At 40.0% G+C, this 21468-nt stretch overlaps 1 protein-coding gene across 16 annotated transcripts in view; it reads right to left on the bottom strand.

The window, feature by feature from the left end:
- Positions 1 to 21468, bottom strand: part of adgrl2a (adhesion G protein-coupled receptor L2a) — a 93394-nt gene that overhangs the window by 56388 nt on the left and 15538 nt on the right. For all 16 annotated transcript variants that reach the window (XM_035653266.1, XM_035653265.1, XM_035653270.1 and 13 more), the window contains exon 2: positions 16249 to 16433. In XM_035653266.1, coding sequence (XP_035509159.1) covers positions 16249 to 16324 — 76 coding nt within the window. In that variant the 5' untranslated portion in view covers positions 16325 to 16433. The remainder of the gene's footprint in view (positions 1 to 16248; positions 16434 to 21468) is intronic.

The raw sequence follows: 21468 nt of genomic DNA, 5'->3' as shown, positions 1-21468 counted from the left end.
ATATATACATATACATATATACATATACATATATATATATACATATATATACATATACATATATACATACATATATATATATACATATATATATATATACACATATACACATATATATATACACACACATATATATATATATACACAATAATAATTGTATTGGTACCTGCAACTTGGTTGATGGCTATGCTGTTAGTGTTTCCAAAACCTCTATTTCCCTAATGAGGTTTAGTTCACAGTCACAGGAGAAAGAAAACGAAAAAAAAAAGATGCTACTTCTAATGCACTAATTTGTTTGGCACCTGGACAAGTCGGACCAATCCATATGTGTAGTTGTTTATAATTAAAAAGCACTTTTTCTTTTCATGAGTCATCCTGTGAAATGTTATTTGTGTGGCAACAGTTTACTTAAAGCCACTGACTTCATCTCTGCTAAATTGGCCTGGAAAGGCTGAGTTCATTTTACCCTATTGGATGCTTCATCAATTAACTACCAATACAATTATCTTTGTCTGATTAAAATGCTATGCTACAATGGCAAGGGATTAGCATTCTGTAATGCGCCCCTCGCCAGGAAATACTACTGTGGTATTTTACAAAGGAAGCTAAATGTCAGTTTGTATTGCCTGATCCTTCGTGTGTGCACCAATCAGGTGAAAGTACGACTTCTAAGGTGCTCAGTGAAGAGCTCAGCGTAAACAAAGGATATATCAGTATGGAGGAGGGCAGCTGGCCTATCTAACCTCTATAAGACTTTATTTGTTTGGGAGCATACAATCATCAGGGAAGGATCTTTTTTCCCATACTTGCTCTTTTTGACAGCAAACTTTCTCATGTGACCAATAGGCATGAAAAAGAAAGGCTTTCAAATATGATAGGTTTCAGCCATATTTCATTTTTGCAGCCCCTTTTCTCTCTGGAGTCAAAAAGAAACGCTTAAGGTGATAAACAATTTATCAGAGATGTTGGCTTGAGAGAAAAAGCCCAAGTGGAAAAAATGAAAAACACGGCGTGTTAGGAACACGACTTGACAGCCAATCTTGAGTTCATGTCAGTGCACTCCAGTATAGCTCCATCAAAAGTCAGCAGCACAATGTGTAGTAACTATAAGAAGCTATGTAAAACATCAGTCAATGCCACATTACAATTTTTATACTCAAACCATGACTTGAAATGGCAGATGTATAATGGAGACACATCTATTGCTTTTCTCTCACCACTTATCAAAGAAAAAGACAGCTTTCATATCGACACATGTGGTACGACCAAGACTTTTAAAAGCTTTTTAAAGAAAATATGAGTAGAGGAATTGAAAAGGCTATGTAATCTATTCCACTACTGAAGCAGAAGAAAATTACATATTATAATTCAGCAATCGACAGCTGTTCTACAGTATGTCATGTTGTATCTAACAATCCAATATATAATTTATATTTATATATTGGATTTAATACTTTACAAATAATAGATTTCTAAATTAAATCAACTGAATCCTAACGATAGAGGTCACATAGGCTTCGCATGGATCGATTGTGCAGCAGTTAGTATGGCTGGATACGTTACCTCACATTGCCCTACTTTGTGGCTACAAGTAAACTGGTTCTTTGGGCATGTGCAAGACCTCTGAGTTTGATCTCCAAATCCACAACCAAGCCCACTGATGCTCTGTGTCCCAAGAACACTGTTATAACACTTAAGTCACTCTGCAGGGCCTTTACAATCTCAGCTTCTGGTTTTATGATTTAGAACTGATGCAGTCTCTCTGCTTAAGTAGGAAAACAGAGACTGCAGCAATGAGGAGATAAATGCGTGCTCAAAAATACTGTAAGACTCATACTGAAATACACTAGCAACTTTTAAGCCATGCTGATGACAGGCCCTGTAATAATGGTACATTTTTGTGTTAAAATCTCTGTAAATCAAACAAAATTGCCGTCCTCTAAGCGCACTTTATTCGCCAGCTGGGTTTGTGCATCATGGACCAAAAGCATGGTGGTAAACAACCTCAAAAAGCCTCTCTACATTGATTAGGCCTGAAGCTGAACTACTTTCTCACTCTGGTGTCGGATGGTATTTTTGGTACATGGGGAGATGAGTGACACAGACAAATCAATATGGGGACACCCAATAGTCCTGCAAACAAATTTCAATGCAATAGATTAAAGTCCGTATTACAATTAAGTTAGGAATGTTCTGTTGTATTCTCTAATGCGTTGTACACTTATTTTATTTGATTTTGGTTTAGTTCACTGCCTAATTTATTCTGCTTAGAATGACATTCCTCAGAAAATATCCCCTCTTGAAATACAGATTTTACAATGTGGTGGTATGATCCACCAACATAATTTGCAACTACAACATTCACCTACAGAAATATCCAGGGGTCGAAACAGACTGAAGAAAATGTTATTTACACTACTGTAATGACATATCAAAATCTGTTCCTTCTATGATTGTTTTGTATAAGTTATTTTATATTGTGTAACCAAGGGTTTATGTGACTACTTCAAATAAATCCCCTTTTCTGTATTTCATACAGATGAAGAAACCAAAACACCATTGATCATGCTCTGGCACGACAATGCATTTCAATTACAACGGAATAATATGATCACAGTGAATCTAACATAAACAAAATCCAATGCTTACTGTCTCACTTAACTAAATAATTTCATTATTCAAATGAGCCTGAAAAGTAATCATTATTTTTCTCATGGGGCCATTAGCATAATTATTCAAGGAATGCCTGATATGAAAATTATTTACTTTCCATATGGTAACAGTAAACCATGTCAAGAATATCAATACCGTTTGTGGTGGATGCTAAAATATTAGCTATATAAGGCACCTACATTCTTTTCCTCTACACTCTTCCCGATAAGTCTCCCAAAATCACATCTAGAACGATCTCAACAGTTAATTGGAGCAGCTGAGAGCACTTGTTGCTATATTGTATTTCAGGAGCCTTTTTACTTCTGAGCCTTCTATGATCGGGAAAATGACAAAATGGCGCCACATATAGCGTGCAGCACTGGTGCACAGGTGCAAAAACAGAGACACACGACTGCAAGTGAGAGGAATTTTTTGTTGTATTCGTTTTAGGTCGTCACACACGTACACACACTGTTCACACTGAAAGGGAATCTCAGCACCCTCCTCTTCACAGGTAGCACACACTTCAGACACCTCCTCAAAATATGAGATGTTATTTTACCAGCTTTGATGTCCTTTCACTCTGTGATAGTGCACCCAAACCTATGCAAGAGCTGGGAATAGAGATGCCTATCAATCAAACACCCAAAAGGAGGAGTTTTACATTTTCTGCACTAATTAAACACCAGGAAGCAACGGATCAAGGCATAGCCAATACAATATGATGTGGGAAGCTCAATCCTGTGACCATGGTAACATGGTGCAGCAGAGACATTACTGGTCAGATCTTTATCGTGGCCTTGCTGACACTCTCCCTAATCAGGCATTCTGATCACCCACCACTAGAAAAGCATTTCAAATCCTCTTCATCAGCCATGAGGCCAGCATTGAACAATGATCAGTGCTACTGTACAATAGCAAAGCATTGAGTTGGGGCCTTACTCTGTCTTTTCACAGACTGAAATGAAATCGTAAGCTTTGAAAACACTGCATATTTTACAACCAACAAGTTGAAATTAGATCAAATGTTTGCCCAAGCACATGATCACTCAACCTTTGGACATGTGCTTATTGTGCATGTTGTTATCACATGCTAGTAGTTGATTTTGATTGGTGCACAGGACCTCTATTTCCATGGGTTATAGCACTTTATTACACCAATAAGGAACCTCTATTTAAAGCTTCCCAGGCTGGCATTTACTACCATGAGTAACAATTTCGATTACATTAGGCCCATACAGAACCTGCAGCTGACGAACTGTGAGAAACTCCCGTATGTAAAGGGGACCCATTATGCACCGTCTCTCTGGTGCTGTAATGTTTTAATTCATTTTTTTTCCACAGATGAGCCAAATCAATTGGAAAGTGACCATCTGGTAGGATATGAGTGTCACTGAAGCAGAGGTAATGAACAAAATGTCTTCCTATTTCACAGAAACAAGGAGTCATTAGGATCTTTATCAGCCATATAGGGGCCTTCTACCATGTAGTCCCATGAAACTAGACAAACCCACAGGGACATACAGTACATACTATGGACATAACGAACATGAGGAATACAGACAGCCTAAATGCAGTTTCTGAAACAGCCGTATGTTTAATGAGGGCAACAAACTTCTCTCTTTCAATTAAATAGAATTATTTCACTATTGCCTAGCACTGGTTGTGCTGCATAAATGACAGAAGGACTATTTTGCTTTTCATCAGGACTATCTTGCTTCCACTAAATGGTTTTCATATTAAAATGACCCTTTGTAACGTGAGTTGCACATACTTCAAGAGTTAGTCCAGGGGCAAAGCAGAGACTGATCAAAAGGCCTATTCAGCCACTCATGCTGCCATCATTGTGGCCAGAGCACAAAAGAGGTCTCCAGATTATTTTGATGTGAAACCAGATAATTTTTCTGTCGAGAGCCAATGAGGAGTGTGACGGGGACGCTCCCGATGCTTGTCGTCTGTCGTTAACACTGCCCTTTGATTTTCCTCGCTGTTCTGATGAGAGCTAAACAGCTGCTTGTAAATGAGCTAGCATCTCTGCTTGGCTTGCCATTATTCTGCACTCCTGAGCCGACAAGGTCGCTTGCTGGGGGGATTTGGGGTGAAAGAAAAGTATGGCCTATAGCATTAGCTTGTAGCCACAGGAAACACAGCTTGAGTCCTCCAGGTTCTGCCACCCTACCCCTACCCCTCCTCTCTATGGTACAAGCAAAGGAAGTCTGTGCAGGAAAAGAAACCTTTAAGTCAAGACTCTTCCCACAGTGCTGATTCTATAATCCAGAGATATCCTTTACAACAGCATGTATTCTTAAGAAGTCAGGTCCACACAGGGGAGCAGAAGAAAGAAAATATTGCATATATCCTGCAAACAGCGGGGTATGAGGTAGACTGCTGACTTTGTGTGGCCATTGTAAAAAAGAATTACACAACTGGCTTGACAGATATTAACATTCTTTTGAATTTCTTAACATTAACTTTAACTCAAGACTGTGTTTCTATTTTTTCCACGGTGTGTGTTGAAAGCTGATGTCATTTTTTGGGCATGGCTAACAACGAACGACAGTCACTTATGTAGAGGTTTTTTCTCCTCTGTAATTCAGCCCATAACATCTGTAGATTATTAAACTCTTTGACAACTGATGTTGAAACTGAAAGACTTATGCAGCACAGAATACACTGCCATGACATCTTAGCTCATATGTATATCAGAGATGATCAGTGACAACCCAAAGATATTCTGTAGGGGAAAAACCATTGATTTTTCTGTTCTTATTTCATCCATCCATCAGCGCGATGCACAGTGCCAGACAGAAAAAGAAAGGAATTTGCACAAAGCCATACTGGTCTTGCCTTAAAAATATTTTCTTAGTAAAACAGATCTAAGGCTATTAAAAAAAAAGGAATACAAAAAATAAGATCCTATATCACATTATGTAGTGTCAAAATATGCGGAATACTGGTTAATGTTAGGTCTTTGAAATCTACTTGCACAGAAAGAGGGAGACAGGAACAGAGAAAGATATTGGGAGAAGAAGACGAAGAGGCAAAGAGCAGCAGGGGAACGAGCATTCCAACCTCATTTGTATTCCCCACCATCCAATTCACTCCAGTTCATTTACATCTCCGCTACTTCCATAGCAACAGCAGGGGGGCTATCAGGAGCATCTTTGATATAGGTACATGACTCTGAAAAAGATCTTGTCATTTCTCTCTGAATAGATGCAATGAAAAAAGACTCCCAGACTTCCCCCCTCCTTGGAGTGTTAAGGTGGGCTTCTTTAAGCAGAAATTTACCCTGTCAGAGACTTTTTCACATTCACTCTATTCCTCATCCTCAACTAGCACTTGTAGACACATAAGCCTGCACAGGAAATGCCATTATTGCACAGCAAAGAAATGTGATCCCATAGCTTAGTACTTGATGATTTTACTATGTTCAGACAAAACATGGACACTAGCTAAGTCTGGTAACCAAGAAAGGTTCTTTTTTTTCCTAATCCGGAGGAATTTGAACAGATACAAGGCATCAAGTGTTGCTGCCAGACAAAATGAAAATGCACCGTACCAGCAGGAAAACACAGCCTCATCAAATTCCATGTACACTTGTATGTAAATCAACCTTAAGGCCTAATTAAGCTCTATGGGGCTCATCAAGGTCATAAATCCCCTTTTTTCATAATGCATTATTGACTTCACATCATCTGCACATGTCGGCTGACTGCACTCGCACAAGCACACAATGTCATCTCACTGTCTAATATCGGATAGCCCTGGGGCCAGGCGGTGTGTGTGTATGTGTGTGCATGTGAGAGAGAGAGAGAAAGACGGGGAGCGAGGAGGGGGGTGCTTTTTAGGTCACAAAAAAGCAAGGACATCTTCTGGTAATGAAATGGCTGCGATGACCATCAAACAGTAAATTTTGTCCCATGGTCCTTAACAAATGGTCACTAGTATATTTGAGCGTTAAATGACAATACATTTTCAGATTATCAAGGATAGTTCAAGGCTTTTTTTTATCATTTTATTATGAAAATGTTGAGCGTTTAACGTAAGCTTTGAAAACACTGCATATTTTACAACCAACAAGTTGAAATTAGATCAAATGTTTGCCCAAGCACATGATCACTCAACCTTTGGACATGAGCTATCAAGGATAGTTCAAGGCTTTTTTTTATCATTTTATTATGAAGATGTTGAGGTGCAATTTAAAAAAAAAAAAGTTAACATTCTTCAAAGCTAAGTTAAGAAATGATACAGAAGGAATCATTTTCGTATCGTATTATGCGAGCTGTGACCTTACATTTAAATTATTACTAACTGAAAGTAAGCTGACTGCGCACTGTAAACGTGTTTTGTTTGATTAGTAGTGGACTGATTTTGAGTCATTCCCAAAGAGAATTGATATAGGGCAGTCCCTGCTGAGGGTCACGGTGCCTTTTAGCGACAGCAACCTCTTATTATACCTCATTACTCAACCTTATCAGTGACAATATTTCTGACACTATCAAATGATCCAGAGTGATAAGGATGAGTCATATTTTTTTGTAAAAAGCCTTTCAGACTGGAATTGTAATGTATTTGTCAGCGCTTCCTCTGGTATATATCAGTTCCACAGTTTCTATTACAAATGATGGAAAAAAAGATACATTGGGTAGCCCACACTTCCTTCTCTGCTCCAATGAAGCGTCTGATGCTCCTCGATTCAATAAGGAAGCATTTCCCAATGGGTCACCAGTGGCAGTACACACAAATGAGAAGGGTCCATCTGCTTGGTTTGCATTCCCAAAGTGCACTTCCCCAAGCAGACCACAGCAGTGGTTCCTCTTCCCAAGACTCTCATGTGTATGCATTTGTGCCACATTATTCAGCTAGTGCTTCAACTGACCCCCACCTGGCATTTAAATTCCCTGACCAACCGAGTAGTCATGCCCTGATGACACGACTGCTGCTACAGCTGAATTCTTTATGCAGCTCTTATTCAGACTAGACTGAAGACATGCTACCTTCTAGGTGAGGCAGATTGTTATGTGACACAATGCTGTTTCACATATATGTACACTGGCCTCCTAGGCTTTTGTCTCCTGACTGACTCACTCAAGGTTAGGCACATATTCAGACACAGTACCTTTCTGATTAATGCAACACAATGGAAACAATAATATTTATTAAATTATTTTTTTTAATGAAGAAATTCTTCTTTTTTTAAATCAAGGGACTATTATCTATAGATATCATGCGGTTCAAGGATTCCCTCTCATAATTCTTGAAGAGAAAGCTTGGCAGGTTAAAATTTAATTTTACTCTTGTTTCAATTCATCAAGAATTTATTGGCTGGTATTCATTAGAATCCAGAGACTGAATATTATCTTGATGACCTTCCATCTCATATGTATTTTTTCCCTTCAGTGAACTGATTGTTGTAACGTTCAAAAGGAGGTTTCCCCCCAACATTTTTTATTAGAAACTTTCAGACTTGGATTAACCTCATTTGAGTCAACAGACTAAGCCTGCTTCCTAACATTCTCACTCCTCCATCTGTTTCCAGCCCTCACACGTCACAGCAGGGGCACTTTGAAGTTCTCATTTAAGGATTTATCAGATGTCTCTCATGCTTATCGGCCTTAATTATTGCTTGTTGGCTATCTAAAAATAATTTGGGGACTTGTCGGGGGGTGTGATGGAAATCAGAGTACAAGAGCAAATATTAAGCAAGAGGCAATGGTCCAGCTGAGCTGAGTCAGTATTATAATAGACACCCTTATATACTAAAAGGGCTTATTCAAAATGACTTCTTTCATGTGATTTCTTCAGCCCGTCATTTACTTGACACAATCTGGTTTAAGGCCCAAGCCCTTGACATACTGATGCACTCAAGGGTCATTATGACTCAAAAGGTGAAAAGCTGAGTCGTATGTGGTCATGTCGTAGTGACCTGCCAGAGCACAAATGGCCCTGACTTGACATGTGTTGTGTTTGACATCAAGTAAACATTTCAGCACTTCATGACTTCTTCGCTCTAAATAATGGCTGACAGAAATGAGCTAAAACAACTTCATTATTGACTCACAGTATATTTTAAAAGTAGGTCTTGGACAAGCTTCCAGAAAGGCTATAAGAAGTTTGAACAAAAGAGAAAAACACTAAATGTACCAGTGAAACTCTGTAAGTTAACAAGCTTCATAAATGGGCACTCAGAGTTCCTTCAAAAGGCACTGGTTCTAAATCCTTTATATTTATGGGCGTAGTTTCACCACCCCTCGTTTACAGGAGCCTCTTCAGGATTTATAGCTGCTCTAAATCAGGACTGAAAGCAAGAGGACAAAGAAGATTCCACTAAGGGCAAGCAGGGATATCTTGCATCTGACTCTTGAGAATGAACTGTAAAATCTGTGAAATCATAAGCCTTTGCACATATTATGTTCTCTTAACAGAATATGTCATTACATGTTCTGCAATCAGTTTTCATTGCATGACATTCTAACCATAACCACACTTTCCCGTGCTTCACTCAACAGCATCCTCACAATGAACATGTGATTACATTGCCTACCCCTTGAACACCTGCAGATTGTTGTTGTTTACATTTGGTATTTCAGCTTATATGGGACAGAAAACTCACAGGCATGAGTCAATGGTTTCATAAATGGCAGTTCTCGTAAGACCACTCGAATGCATTCATTCCTCAGTTGCTCTTGTTGCTCAAATCAGAAAGTGCAGAGGGACTCAATTGCTCACATTAATAAATACATGTAATTCACTGAACAAAGGAAAACTGCACAGCATGCACGGTGACTGTTCATTCATAACAATTTATATCAGTCTCTGATTCACAGAAAAAGCTCAGGCCTATATGGATAACAAGTGAATATTGCAATGCTGCACTCCATGTGACCTGAACGCTGCGGTCTAATCACCTTAAAATTCCCCAGTATTACAGTAGCAAACAGGAAACCAAGCTACATTTGCCCTCTGACCAGCTGAGCTAGTTCATTTGTCTGGCGCGGGGTCTACATGCTGGTTCCTGCTTGAAATACCATCTACGCTGGATAATCAAAAACATTCTCCTCATCTGCCCCTTCCAGACAGCACTTCATCAGCAGTATGTGTGTGAGGTCTGTCTGCAGTCCTTGATGTCCACTACACAGGCTCTAGGAACATAAAAATATTAAAGAACTAAAGAGCTTGTGCTATTTCTGTTATCATACGGGTAGCTTTAGGTATTTTCTCAACACTCGTGCCTTTTGAGCTACATATACCACAACCTTTGAAATCAAATCCTGCAGCCAACCCCAGTCAAACAAGTAACAAATAAAGAACACAAGAGCAAACAAAAAGACAACTTTAAAACTGGCATATCTCTGACAAATTGAAGCCTGCTTATACAAAGATGCCCACATACTGCTAGTCACATTTGCCACGGCCAGATCAGAGACAACCAACAAAAGCACAGAACAATAAATGTTCCATGAATAATAGGTATTTGGTTATAGACCACTGCACTGGAGATTGATAAGTCATATTTGTTTTTGTCTGTATTTGTGATTCAGAGAGGAGACTCGATGGGTTATCGGAACATGTTTTCTAGATTGTTTGGGATATACTTGTTAGGGGCCCACATGTTTCTACCTGGGCAAGAACAGAGCGAGACAAAGCATGACGGTAAAATCCAAGGCAGATAGGGACATGTGGGTAGATGACTAATCTAGGGTGCCTGAGATCCCACCCAGCGAGGGCCTCATGGGACCCGTGTGAATGCCCATTATCCACAAAGATCAGCACCGAGAATGATGGGAGAAGGTAGGTTTCACACTAAGTCTGATGCTCTGTCACGCTGAACTACTCTCCTAGACAAGTCTGAAACCAAATTAAGGACCATGTTAGAGGTTGAGCACCATGTCAAGAAACAGTCCTGTTGTTTTGTGTGAGAAGTCCTCAAGACTCATGACTTAATTAAACAAATATTCCTATGAATGCAAGAGAAAAAAACCTTGTTTATAAAAGAACACACAGCTCAGGAACCTTGAAATAAGTGAGAATTAAGGGATAAATAGCATCATAAAATACCATTTACAGTGCCACTGCTATAACTAACGCATGGAGCAGAGTAATTGGAGTTGAAACAAGGCATCGTGTCTCCTGTCTGAACTGCCGTATTGGTGTCACGGCCGAGATCTCAGCATGAGTTATGAACGGCGACAGCACACAACAAACTAATGATGCTTCCCAAGGTTATCTGTGCATAAATAACCATTAGGAAGAACGCTGATGCTGCAGCGCAAACCCACAGACACCTAACATAGGCCACCAGAATGGCGTTACAAACCCTTGGCAAGGGCAGTGAGGTAATAATTATGAGTTTCATGCGTTTTGGGTTAGTGGAACATCTTTTAACTGCCTCGGTAGCCAGGTGAAGAGAGGGGTCTGTATTTCGGTGGAAGGGAAAAGGGTGGCAAGATGTCAAGAAGAGCTCCGCAATGCTCTTGCATGACAAACACCAACCTGGAGCCAGCAGTGACAAAGCCCTAATCCAGAAAATCCCTCCTTCCTTTGCTGAAAATCCTAATGAGGATTTGAAGTGCTCGGCAGGGAGGAGACCCGGGGGCTGTGGTTACACCTTGCCACTGCTTGCTCTCCCAGTCATTGTCTCCTTATCTCCTTATTGGCCAAGCCTGGCTGGCGATGAAAGAGACATGACAGCATGGTGGGCCTTCGTACACAGGCCCCACGCCTGCCTGGCTCCACGGGAAGCCAGATTCCACAGTCTGCTGCAAACAACCGGGATGACATCAAGCAGGAGGCGGAAAGACAAAACCAACAGAAGTTGTTTACTAAAGACACATGAGACAAAGGAAGAATTCACCCCTTTAGCCTTAACTGTTTTATAACTGTTTGAAATATGAAATAAATTGCAAACTGTAAAAGCTTAATAGGCATGTCATAAAATAATTTACTAACAAATAATTTGTTTCTATTAACAAATTAGCTATGGGCCAACCTTTTCAAAGTACCTTAAATACCAAATTAAGTGGTCAGGGAGAAGGAGTGTGGTGACGCAGTGGGGTACTGTCTTTTCCACGGACACAACTCTGGCAAAAATTAGTGCTTCAAAAGAATACTGCCTGTTGTTCCACAAATGTTTAGTTGACAGACAGTATTTTGATTTTTTCTTTTTAACATAACACACACAAGCAAAGCCGCTGAGAAAGAGGCCCATAGTGGAGAGAAAGAAAATCAGATCATCGGTAAACCTTTAGTATCTTTGCCTCAGAAAAAAAGGCTTATGACATCTGGATGTATACTTTACCTGAATGGGTTAGATACTAATGCCTTCCATGACAATTATCAGCCTGCTCTAAAATAGTTAGGTGTGGCATGAAATCAGGGGCCAGAAGCAAAAGTGAAAGGGAAAAAAAAATAAGGAATGCCATCTCATAAAGTTATATAAATATGTTTTCATGGTTTTGTGGTTACAAGAAAAGGCTAACTAGAGCAAATAGGTGGTGGCCCAGCAATTGGGAGGTGCTGGATTCTGTTCTTGCAGGTTCTGGCTCACATTAAGCCCTAGGCTTTTACTTCCAGTAATTACATTTTAGAACACCTTGATTGTCTATTTCACTCCTTTCACTTTGAGATGAAGGCTTTAAGTCTCTTCTCTTTTCCTTTCACATGGCACAAAAAGAGGACTTTTAAAGGTGCCCTTCCCTGTTGCCCTTGAGAAATCTCAAGTACTTCAAACATTTCAAGCTTTGAGGAGAAACAATAGTGTGGTTTCAGGGTGTATGCAAGGAACAGAAATTCCCTGTGTCAGACTTGTCCACACAAGTTTTCCACTGAAATCCAGCTTTTATATCATGGCAAACTCTTTGTGTGCCCTTAACCTCACAGACACAACCACCGTCCCCCACAGTAATGTAATGACAACATGCAATCTAGAGAAAACAATTATTGTTGAATCACTTTTACGATCCCCATGACCTACTTAACATTGCTTTGTTTTTATTATACTTCTACTGAGCAAAGTCTTGCATGTAAATATAAAGCCAGCAATGCTACATGATAAAAAAACAAAAACAATTCACGGACCCGTATTATACTGATACCTGGCTCCAGCATGTTGTAAACTTTGCCCTCCCTACCTCTTGACACAGAGTCCTTGCACTGTTCCCTAATTCTGTCTCACCATAATTCTAACAATCTTCAGGAAAGCCTTTGAAGGGAGCATGTCGCTGAGCTAGGTGTGAATTGTTATTCTGTCCCTGATACAGACAAATCCTTTCAACCCCAACTGAGTTGACTAAATTATTTGGGAAGACGTGAGCCAATTGAACCATGTTTCAAGGAAAAAATTTTACATTTTGCAAAAAAAATAAATAAACAAAAAAAAACATTATTACTTCATGAATTACACCTTCACCTCATTTCTGGTATGTTGCTATGGTGACATCCACAGAGGACACCAGTAGGACAAAAGGAAATAAACCTGCAGCTTCAAAAATGATCGCTCTGAATGCCAGAGGGGAAACTTGTCTTGATGCAAAACAATATCAAAGCAGGTCAGAGTTAAGCATCCTGATTAAAGCGATAGACATCGATGTCTTTTACTTACTGACCTAGCGCACCTACCTTAAAATACTCATCGTGTTAAAAATCACTCAATAAATAAATGTTGGGGTATTGAATACAATAAGCCCTTTACAAAGCTGGTAAATACAGAAACAAGCCAGACACTTTTGACTTTGGAATTTTGTATTGGTGCCTTCATACAATATGTAATCAAAACTATGGTTTGGATTTTATTCTAAGTAATTAGATTTAAAGGGACGCTCCAGCAATTCTGCTTCCATAAATTTGAGAAGCTTTCGAGAGAAGTTAAAATCAATGCAGCAAAGGCCAAGATATCCTTCTTCTAGTCCCTACTACGGGTCAATCTAAAAAAAAAAAAAAAAGAAAACCTTCCTATCCCTTCCCTCATGCAACTCAATAACATCTCTTGTTACCCTGGCAGTCTGGTAAATACCCATGTCTTTCAAACTCCACTCCTCCAGTTTGTAATACAGACTAATAATTCAGACTTTGGATATCTCCCTCCAGAGCCACAGAAGACATAATGCAACTGCTGCAACAGGCAGAGAATTACTGTAATGAGTAGACTGAACTTGATGAGTAAAATTGGTTTAATAAAATTGAGGCCAAATTGTAGAGTTTGCATGTGATGACCCTTTAAAACTAGGAAAATGTTCGGATTCTATGTTATAACCAAAATCCATGTTGATATTTAGTCTCCTATCATAATGCCCATATTGATATTGATATTGATTACAGTATCTGTGTCACAATATGGCCCTCCTGGGCTTTTGTAGGATTAGAGACATTCTGTAAGAGCACTGACTCAAATTTCTGCTCCAAGATCATCAAACACAGTGTATAAAACTACCTGTATTATAACTGCTAAATTCTTATTCTTATTTTAGGAGTTGTACCATGACTGTAAACAATATGGTACTTAAATGTAACTGTAACTGATCATAAAAGAGACAAAGAAAACACTGTGGCGCTCCTATCATTAGATTCAAAAGCTCTAGGCCCCAGGGTTCCTTTTGATATATATATAGAAATTAATTTCAGAAACTAATGTCACTGACTGGGCTGCTGGGGTTGTGGATGCATACAAGCATTTTTTCAAGGTTAAGATGTGAACAAAATAAGGTAAATGGGAGATGAAAGACTAGGAATGCCAGTGAGTCAGCAGAGCAAATACAGATCTCAGACATGTACACTTGTGGACATGAGTCCAACTGATGGAGCAAAATGTGGAGGATGAGATATGCATTGTATAGAAAGAGGTCACAGGAGGAACACCATCCCCCACAGCTACAGTTTCAATCTTGGCTGTGTGTATCTCTTCCTTCAAATGCAAAAAAAGGAGGGAAAAAAACAGACTTCGAACTATTTACAGCATTTGACTAACCCATTTAATTCAATTATAAAAATGCATTAAAAAGATATTAGGGGTAGACGCAGTTTAATGAAGCATGTTTTCTTGGGGATATTGTTTGTAATGAAGTGTTTCTCGGCTGATCTCTGAAGCTGAGACAGGAAATGGGTAGGAGGTGAGGGCAGAGAAGAGAAGAAAAGGTGGATGACAAATGTTGTCAATAAATGGGTTTATTCTTTTGTTATGTTTACTTGTTTCCCCTGATTTGGAATACGAATTTCCTCATGTACTACAGTCACTGCCTTTTCCCTCGGTTTGTCTGGGGAGTGTCACCTCCGAATCACATTGAGTACCCTGTCAGCTAGGAGTCTCGTTATATGTATGTACACACTATTGCAGATGCATCCTGACCAAATATTAGGAGTTATTAGTGTAGATTCCTCACTGACTTCCCACCTTTCAAACACTGCCAGTTTTATTGAGCGCCTGGTGAAACAAGAGGTGCCGCAACTGAGGATGTAAACTCTCTGGAGTGAGAAATTCTCTTTCCTGCTCCCTAAATAGGTTTACTAATATATATCTAGGCCTTGAAATTACAAACTCTTATCTTTGCATGAGGGTTTTAAAACAATATGTCACAGCGCCAACATATGTGGAACACATATGATTATGTACAGACACATTAAAGTGATTTCTGTGACCCTCTGAGTTTCCTTAATCCACTGAAGCCTGTAGAGACCACACACTCCTCAAATTTCACACTTCTTATATGAAAGATCAAATCCAAGCCAGATGATTCGTGCGAAACACATATGGTGACATACAGTATATCGCTGCAGTGTGCCTTACTAAAGTGTATATCAAGCACCTTGAGAAATCATTACCTTTCAAACTTGAATCAATAATCCTATATTATTGAGTTTTTTAAAACCAATGAAGCAAGTATAGTGAACAGTTGGCTAGAGCTTCAACAGTTGGCACTAACAAACCAAATCTGTAATGGCTCTTCTGATATATTGCACTGAAAAGATGCCAACTTTGGTTTATTCTAAATCCAATCATCAAACATCCAAAGTATTGCACCTCGATTCTTGTGATTAAACGCTAACATGTTAGGGATACAGTTTATGAGATATGGTTTGGACGCCTAAATCTTGCAATTACGATACAGCTGAGGGTGATTTAATCAAAGCTAAATGCACTATGATTAAAACACATTCAGGCTTTATATTTTTCGAGGTGTGAAATCTGTGTGTGCCTGCCATGAGACAGAACATTTTACCGAGGAATTTACAAATGGATCCAGCTCTGATGCCACTGGGAACAACTGACGCTTTCAAGCAGAAAATCTCAGACAAATCACAATTTACCAACTAATGAAACCACTCAAGATTATCCCCCATCCGCCTGTGCCCACTGTCCTCTGAGCTGCATTACTTACACAAGCACTGCCTGTGCTTAGAGGAGCAGCTTCGGTTTAAGTCACAATTTCACTGCTCATGCTATACTCCTAAATAAGACAATAGCAAAACATATTTTCTGGCACTGTCTGTCATTGAGCTTAAAAACAATACTCATTCAAAATATGCTATACAAATACTAGCGTGAGAACAAATTAGTATGTTTTTAGAGAAAGCAAAAACAACTGTTTGATATGTACTTACCCTCTGTTGAGTGTACTTGGGCTAATGTGATGAGAAACCAGCAGAAGGTTTGTAGTTTCCACAGGGAGCATGCCATGGCGCCGGGTGTTGATGGTTTGTGGCAGGTTTGTGATGTGACTAAAAGGTTCTGATTAGAAAAGTCCAAGCCAACTGGTCTCAGAGATGCTCATCATTGATCCTTTCACCTGTGGAGCAGACCAACAGAGATGTTCAGTTCAGGGATAAAATTCATTCCACGTGCGAGCTCTGTCTCTGTGTGATTTTACAGAGGAATTCATCCTGTCATACTCTTCACACAAGGCACTTGATGCTGCATTAACATTCCACTGCAGAAATGTGACAAACCTTAAGCTGTGAAATGCTACAAACCCACACAAGCCACTAAAATAAGCCCAGAAGGTCAATAATCCTGAGAAGGGAAATCCTTTAATGGTAGCTGAATGCCTACCATTTCACAGGCAGGGAGGGGGGTGGGACCAACCATGCTGTCATCGCACAGATAAGGCCCACCCTGTCCATCTCCTCGTGACCTATAGCAAGCGATGCTAATCTTATCAGTGCTGTGTCAAATTAGATTTTCTTTACCTTTTGCAAAGAACAATATATCTTTTTGAGAATTTTTAAATCTCTAAATTATGTAAGACTTTTACTTTCCCATAACGCAAAGTGACATATCAGAGGGCATTTTATAGTGAGGCTGATTGCTTATTATCATTATTATTTCCAAACTTCACCCTGCAGGCTGAAGTTTCGAATCCGCCCTGTAGAGTAAAAAAATTGACTCCCAAAAGTCTGCAACCACATGGCAGAAATTAACTGACAGTAGCATTAAATGCTAAATTTATCCATGGTAATAGCTTGGTGAACAGTAGCCAAAAAGCTTTTTTATCCGGCTACAGTCATATTGGTTTGCATTAGCTCGGTTGGTGTCTGAGTGATCAATGGAACAAACTCTTATTTCATAATACAGGTGGATATATACTTTCTTGGTTAGTCAAATACTGTGTTCTGTTCTGTTCTGCTATTTTTAGAAAGTCTACATGGCCAATTAAACCTCCAGCATCACATGTTACACAATGTATGTAACAATGTAGGCAGGCAGTAAGTCACATTTACTCAAGCACATTCTAAATTAGCTACATTAGTGTGTTATTTAAGCAGAGTTTCTTACTAATGGCACTTCATTTCTACTTAAACCAACGGTGCAAATGCAACACTGCTTCTACTTGACTGATATTTTGTGACTTTTTCCACCCCCGCGCTCTCGCCAAACAAACAAACAGAGAAACAGTACCAAGCAAATGGTCACTTCTCTCTGTTGTGACTGACCACAAACCACCTTATCTCCCCACCTTATCCATACCTGTCCCTCTAGTACGAGTCTGTTTGAATTGTTTGTTTTTGCTCTGTTTCGCTACAAAAGCAAATGGCCTCCTCCCTGTCATGGACACAGTGCTGGAGCTGTGTAGGGTGAAACCTAATGCCTACCTGCGCGCCCAGGCATGCGTTTCACACTACTAACGGCTCCCTTTTGTCTGTGTGTTTACACTGCTGGGCTAGGCTCAGTCCTCTCACTCCCATGAACCATTAGCACATTCACCATGGGATATGGCATCACTCTGGCAACAAGGCACATAGGACCCCATTAGAAACTGTTTTTTTGTCTTCTTTTTTAGCACATTCAAAAACAACATTCCATTTTTTTCTATGTCTAAAGCCTGCAACTGTTTGTTAAGATTCAATGGACTGAATGTTATTCATCATATAGCAGCTAACAAGAGAACTCAACAAAAAAGACGGTGAGGAATTCTGTTTGTCATCTACAGTCAGCTGCACAAATCAGCTCCGGCTGGCTCCTCCACACTGGAGAATATCCACGGCCTGAAGAGTCTTTGATCTGTTTTGTCTGAGATCTCAGACAGTGTAATAATTTATCACCGAGAAAACATGCAGAGTGCACACATTAGCCAACAAAGTTATAATTAAGCCTGCCATAATCAGCTCATCTAGTATGACATTACGCCTCACCTGAGACCTCTAATTTTAGAGCCATTTAAAAGAGGTTAACAGGAGCAGAGTACACACAGCCACAGCGTATTTACTTTCAATGGAATAATATGCAGTCATGAGACTTGACAAATGAAAGTTGATCACTGAGACCAAACATATTGGATTCCAACAAAACCCTAACCCTTGTGTTTTAGCTGACCAGTGCATGTGGCACGAATTAAATTTATTAGGCAAGTGGCAAATAATCATCCTTCACCGAAGGTCCACACAGTATAACGAGGCCTTAAGCAGATTGTCTCCACAATGAAGCGGCATAGTGAGCATATAGGCTTAAGGATCTTCATCCGTGCGCACAAAGTCTTACTGTTTTGTTCACTGAGTGAGACAGACAAGACTTAGAGCATGCACGCATTAACATGTGTTGAGATCTGAGAGATGATAATCCCATTCAATCATTATATTGTCATGCACAAAATAATTTACTGTGAAAACTCAGATTAAAGTAACAGTTGGACTAAGGTGTTTACATGGTTCTCCCCAGTAATAGCACAGTATGTTTACATGAGTGAAAATGGAGAGACGTCTTTGATTATAATTGTTTTTAACATCTGATTTTACAGAGCAGATTCACTGAGGCTCTATCACTTGAGGTGTTAGTTGTAGCATTAAATTCATTTCACTGTCAATCAAAAAAGAAAAAAGGAGTTTTATTTTCCCACCATCCCTAGCCTTGTCACTCTTTTATCAAATATAGTCCCACTTTGCATCTGGTTCACTCTGTGACCTCTGTGGTGCGTGCACAGAATCCAAACACTGGCACTATGTGATATACGTGCCAAGTGCAATTTTAAAGACTGATGCAGTCCCTACTCGGCTTACGACCTTGACGCCGTTAAGATAACCTGGTTAAGGTCTTTACATGATAGTTGCAATAATTGATGTATTGGCTTACTCTGGTTGCAATCGGATTGTTAGAGTGCACGTAAACACACTTATTTTCTCATCACAGCTGCGGTTAATGCAGGGGATTAAGTGCTGTACCCAAAACTCGTTTAAATCTATCAGGAGAATTCTTAAAAGTCTTCTATCACATCACATTTCCTCCTCAACCCCAAAAGTATTAGCTCAAGGTTTTATTCCTCAGTTTTGCAAATTAAATACGATGTACCTGAGTGCACCATTAATTACATCTGGAACAGGTTAAAAGCCTGCATTTCAGTATATTTGTGTCTCTTTGGTGGCTGCGGGTGCTTGTGTTTACATATGTAAACAAACTATTATTATAAGTCTCTGCCTGAGATAACAGTGTTAAATCAATATGATTATTCTTGCTTGCCTGTCATCATTGCTTAGTGTAAAAAAGAAGCAGCATGCTCAACAGACCTCCTGTGTCAGAATGTGAACACAAAGACAAAATGCCTTTAAACAGTTTTGCCTCCAAGGCAGTCGAGACCCCCTGCCACGAAAATAAAATGCAGGATGTAGATCCCTAGTACATGGGATGGGTGTTCTGTAAATCGATGATAACAGTCCTATACTTTAGTATATTTTGTATCATGCTGTGAGTGTTTAACATACTGAGACACCAAAGGCACAGACTGGAGGGAGACTGCCTGACTGCCGTTCTCCTCATTAAACGTGCAGAGGTCTCCCCTCTCAGCTGGGGGTTTCTTTTCTCTCTCCGCCTTGAAACAGAAACCCGCCAGTGATCGTACCTTGACTGTTTTCTCGATAACCCTCGACTCAGGTGTGATCTCAGAACAGGTTTAAGCATCTGCAACCATGTGTTGCTGTGCTAGGTTTTTGGAGTTTGATGATTTATNNGCAGATGATGACGAGCATAATCATCAACATGGCTGCCTCTAATGCACGAGACAAATGATCAAGGCAATTTTCTGTGATTGTTAAGCACAGATTGCTAAAATGTCAACAGGCATCACACTGTTTTGGCTAAATATGAAGTCATTTCAGACAGATGTTGAAGTACTCTGAGAAGTGGAGAGCCACAGGGGCGTGGGCCCAGAGGCTTTAAACATATGTGTACTTGATGTATTCGCAATACAACAGAATGCTTTATAATCGACAACTGAGTGACAAAATTTAAGTGAATAGCAGGAGCTCAGTTGGCCTTCTTAAGAAAAAAAAGGCTTAGTAACTGGGAGGAAGGGGGTTATTAGAAGGGAGGGGTGGGGGGTGACTGAAAAGGACAGTTTGAAATTTGAATGCAGCGGGGGTCTGAAAACAAGAGGCAGATGTGAAAGAATGCCAGGCTCCTTAGACAAAGGTCCTGGTTGTCCCTCTCTGGCTGTTAGAGGGTCACAGGAGAATAGAAGAAGAGTTGGGGATTCTATAAACGAGGTCTGGGAGAATGGAGGGGGGACTCAGAATAAAGAACCTGGGTGGGGGAGGGGGGCTCCAGTTACAATAAAAGACTGACAGCTTGCAAGTCTTGCTTGACCCTTGAATTAGCCCCTGAGCTTTCAACAGACCTCCAGAAAGAGTTGGGATGTTAATTGTCATGGAACATCACAGGGATGCAAAGGAAGGGAAATATGGGGCCGGAGATTCACTGAAATGTAAATCCGAACCAACAGACCACCACATGTTGAATGGGGAGGAACACATTTGGTTTCTATTGGGTTTTCCCAACAGCATCCTCATACATGAATTCATACATACTATAAGACTCCTCTTATCTCTGTTTCTCTTACCCACTTTGAGGGAAAAACTGAAATACCTGGGGACACAGAGCTCAGTCACAGAACACTCAGCATCAGCTGTGGAGGAAATATATTCCCAAAAGAGATTGTGTTCCTGCTTTGACACTGGTGAAGATGTACAATTTGCAAGCGTAAATCAGAAAATTCGCACTCCAGAGGGAAGAGATTGGGCTGGTGATGGGATGAGTCTGGAGCCCCACTGAGTCAGATATGGGGCAGGGAGGAATCAGAGGCTGACCCCTTCCGCTGAGGGAATGATTGAGAGCAGCACAGGGCCAGAGGAGCTGAATGACACCCAACCAAACACTGTGTGACTGCTCGCGCCCCAGTGAAATACCAGGTCAAACACGCATGCTGCGCAACAGGACAGCTTGGCTACTTTAAGGGGAGACTGAGGGTGGGGTGATGTTGGAGATAAAGGAGTAGGAGAAGAGGGACTACACGAGCGAGAAGGAGGGAAACAAAAGCAAAGAAAGAGAGTTTTTCTGGT

This window comes from Morone saxatilis, unplaced genomic scaffold (genome assembly GCF_004916995.1).
Source record: "Morone saxatilis isolate NCDOM2014 unplaced genomic scaffold, NCSU_SB_2.0 Contig12, whole genome shotgun sequence".
Lineage (NCBI taxonomy): Eukaryota > Metazoa > Chordata > Actinopteri > Moronidae > Morone > Morone saxatilis.
Note: the sequence above shows the minus strand (reverse complement) of the source record. Positions and strands in the feature narration are given on the sequence as shown.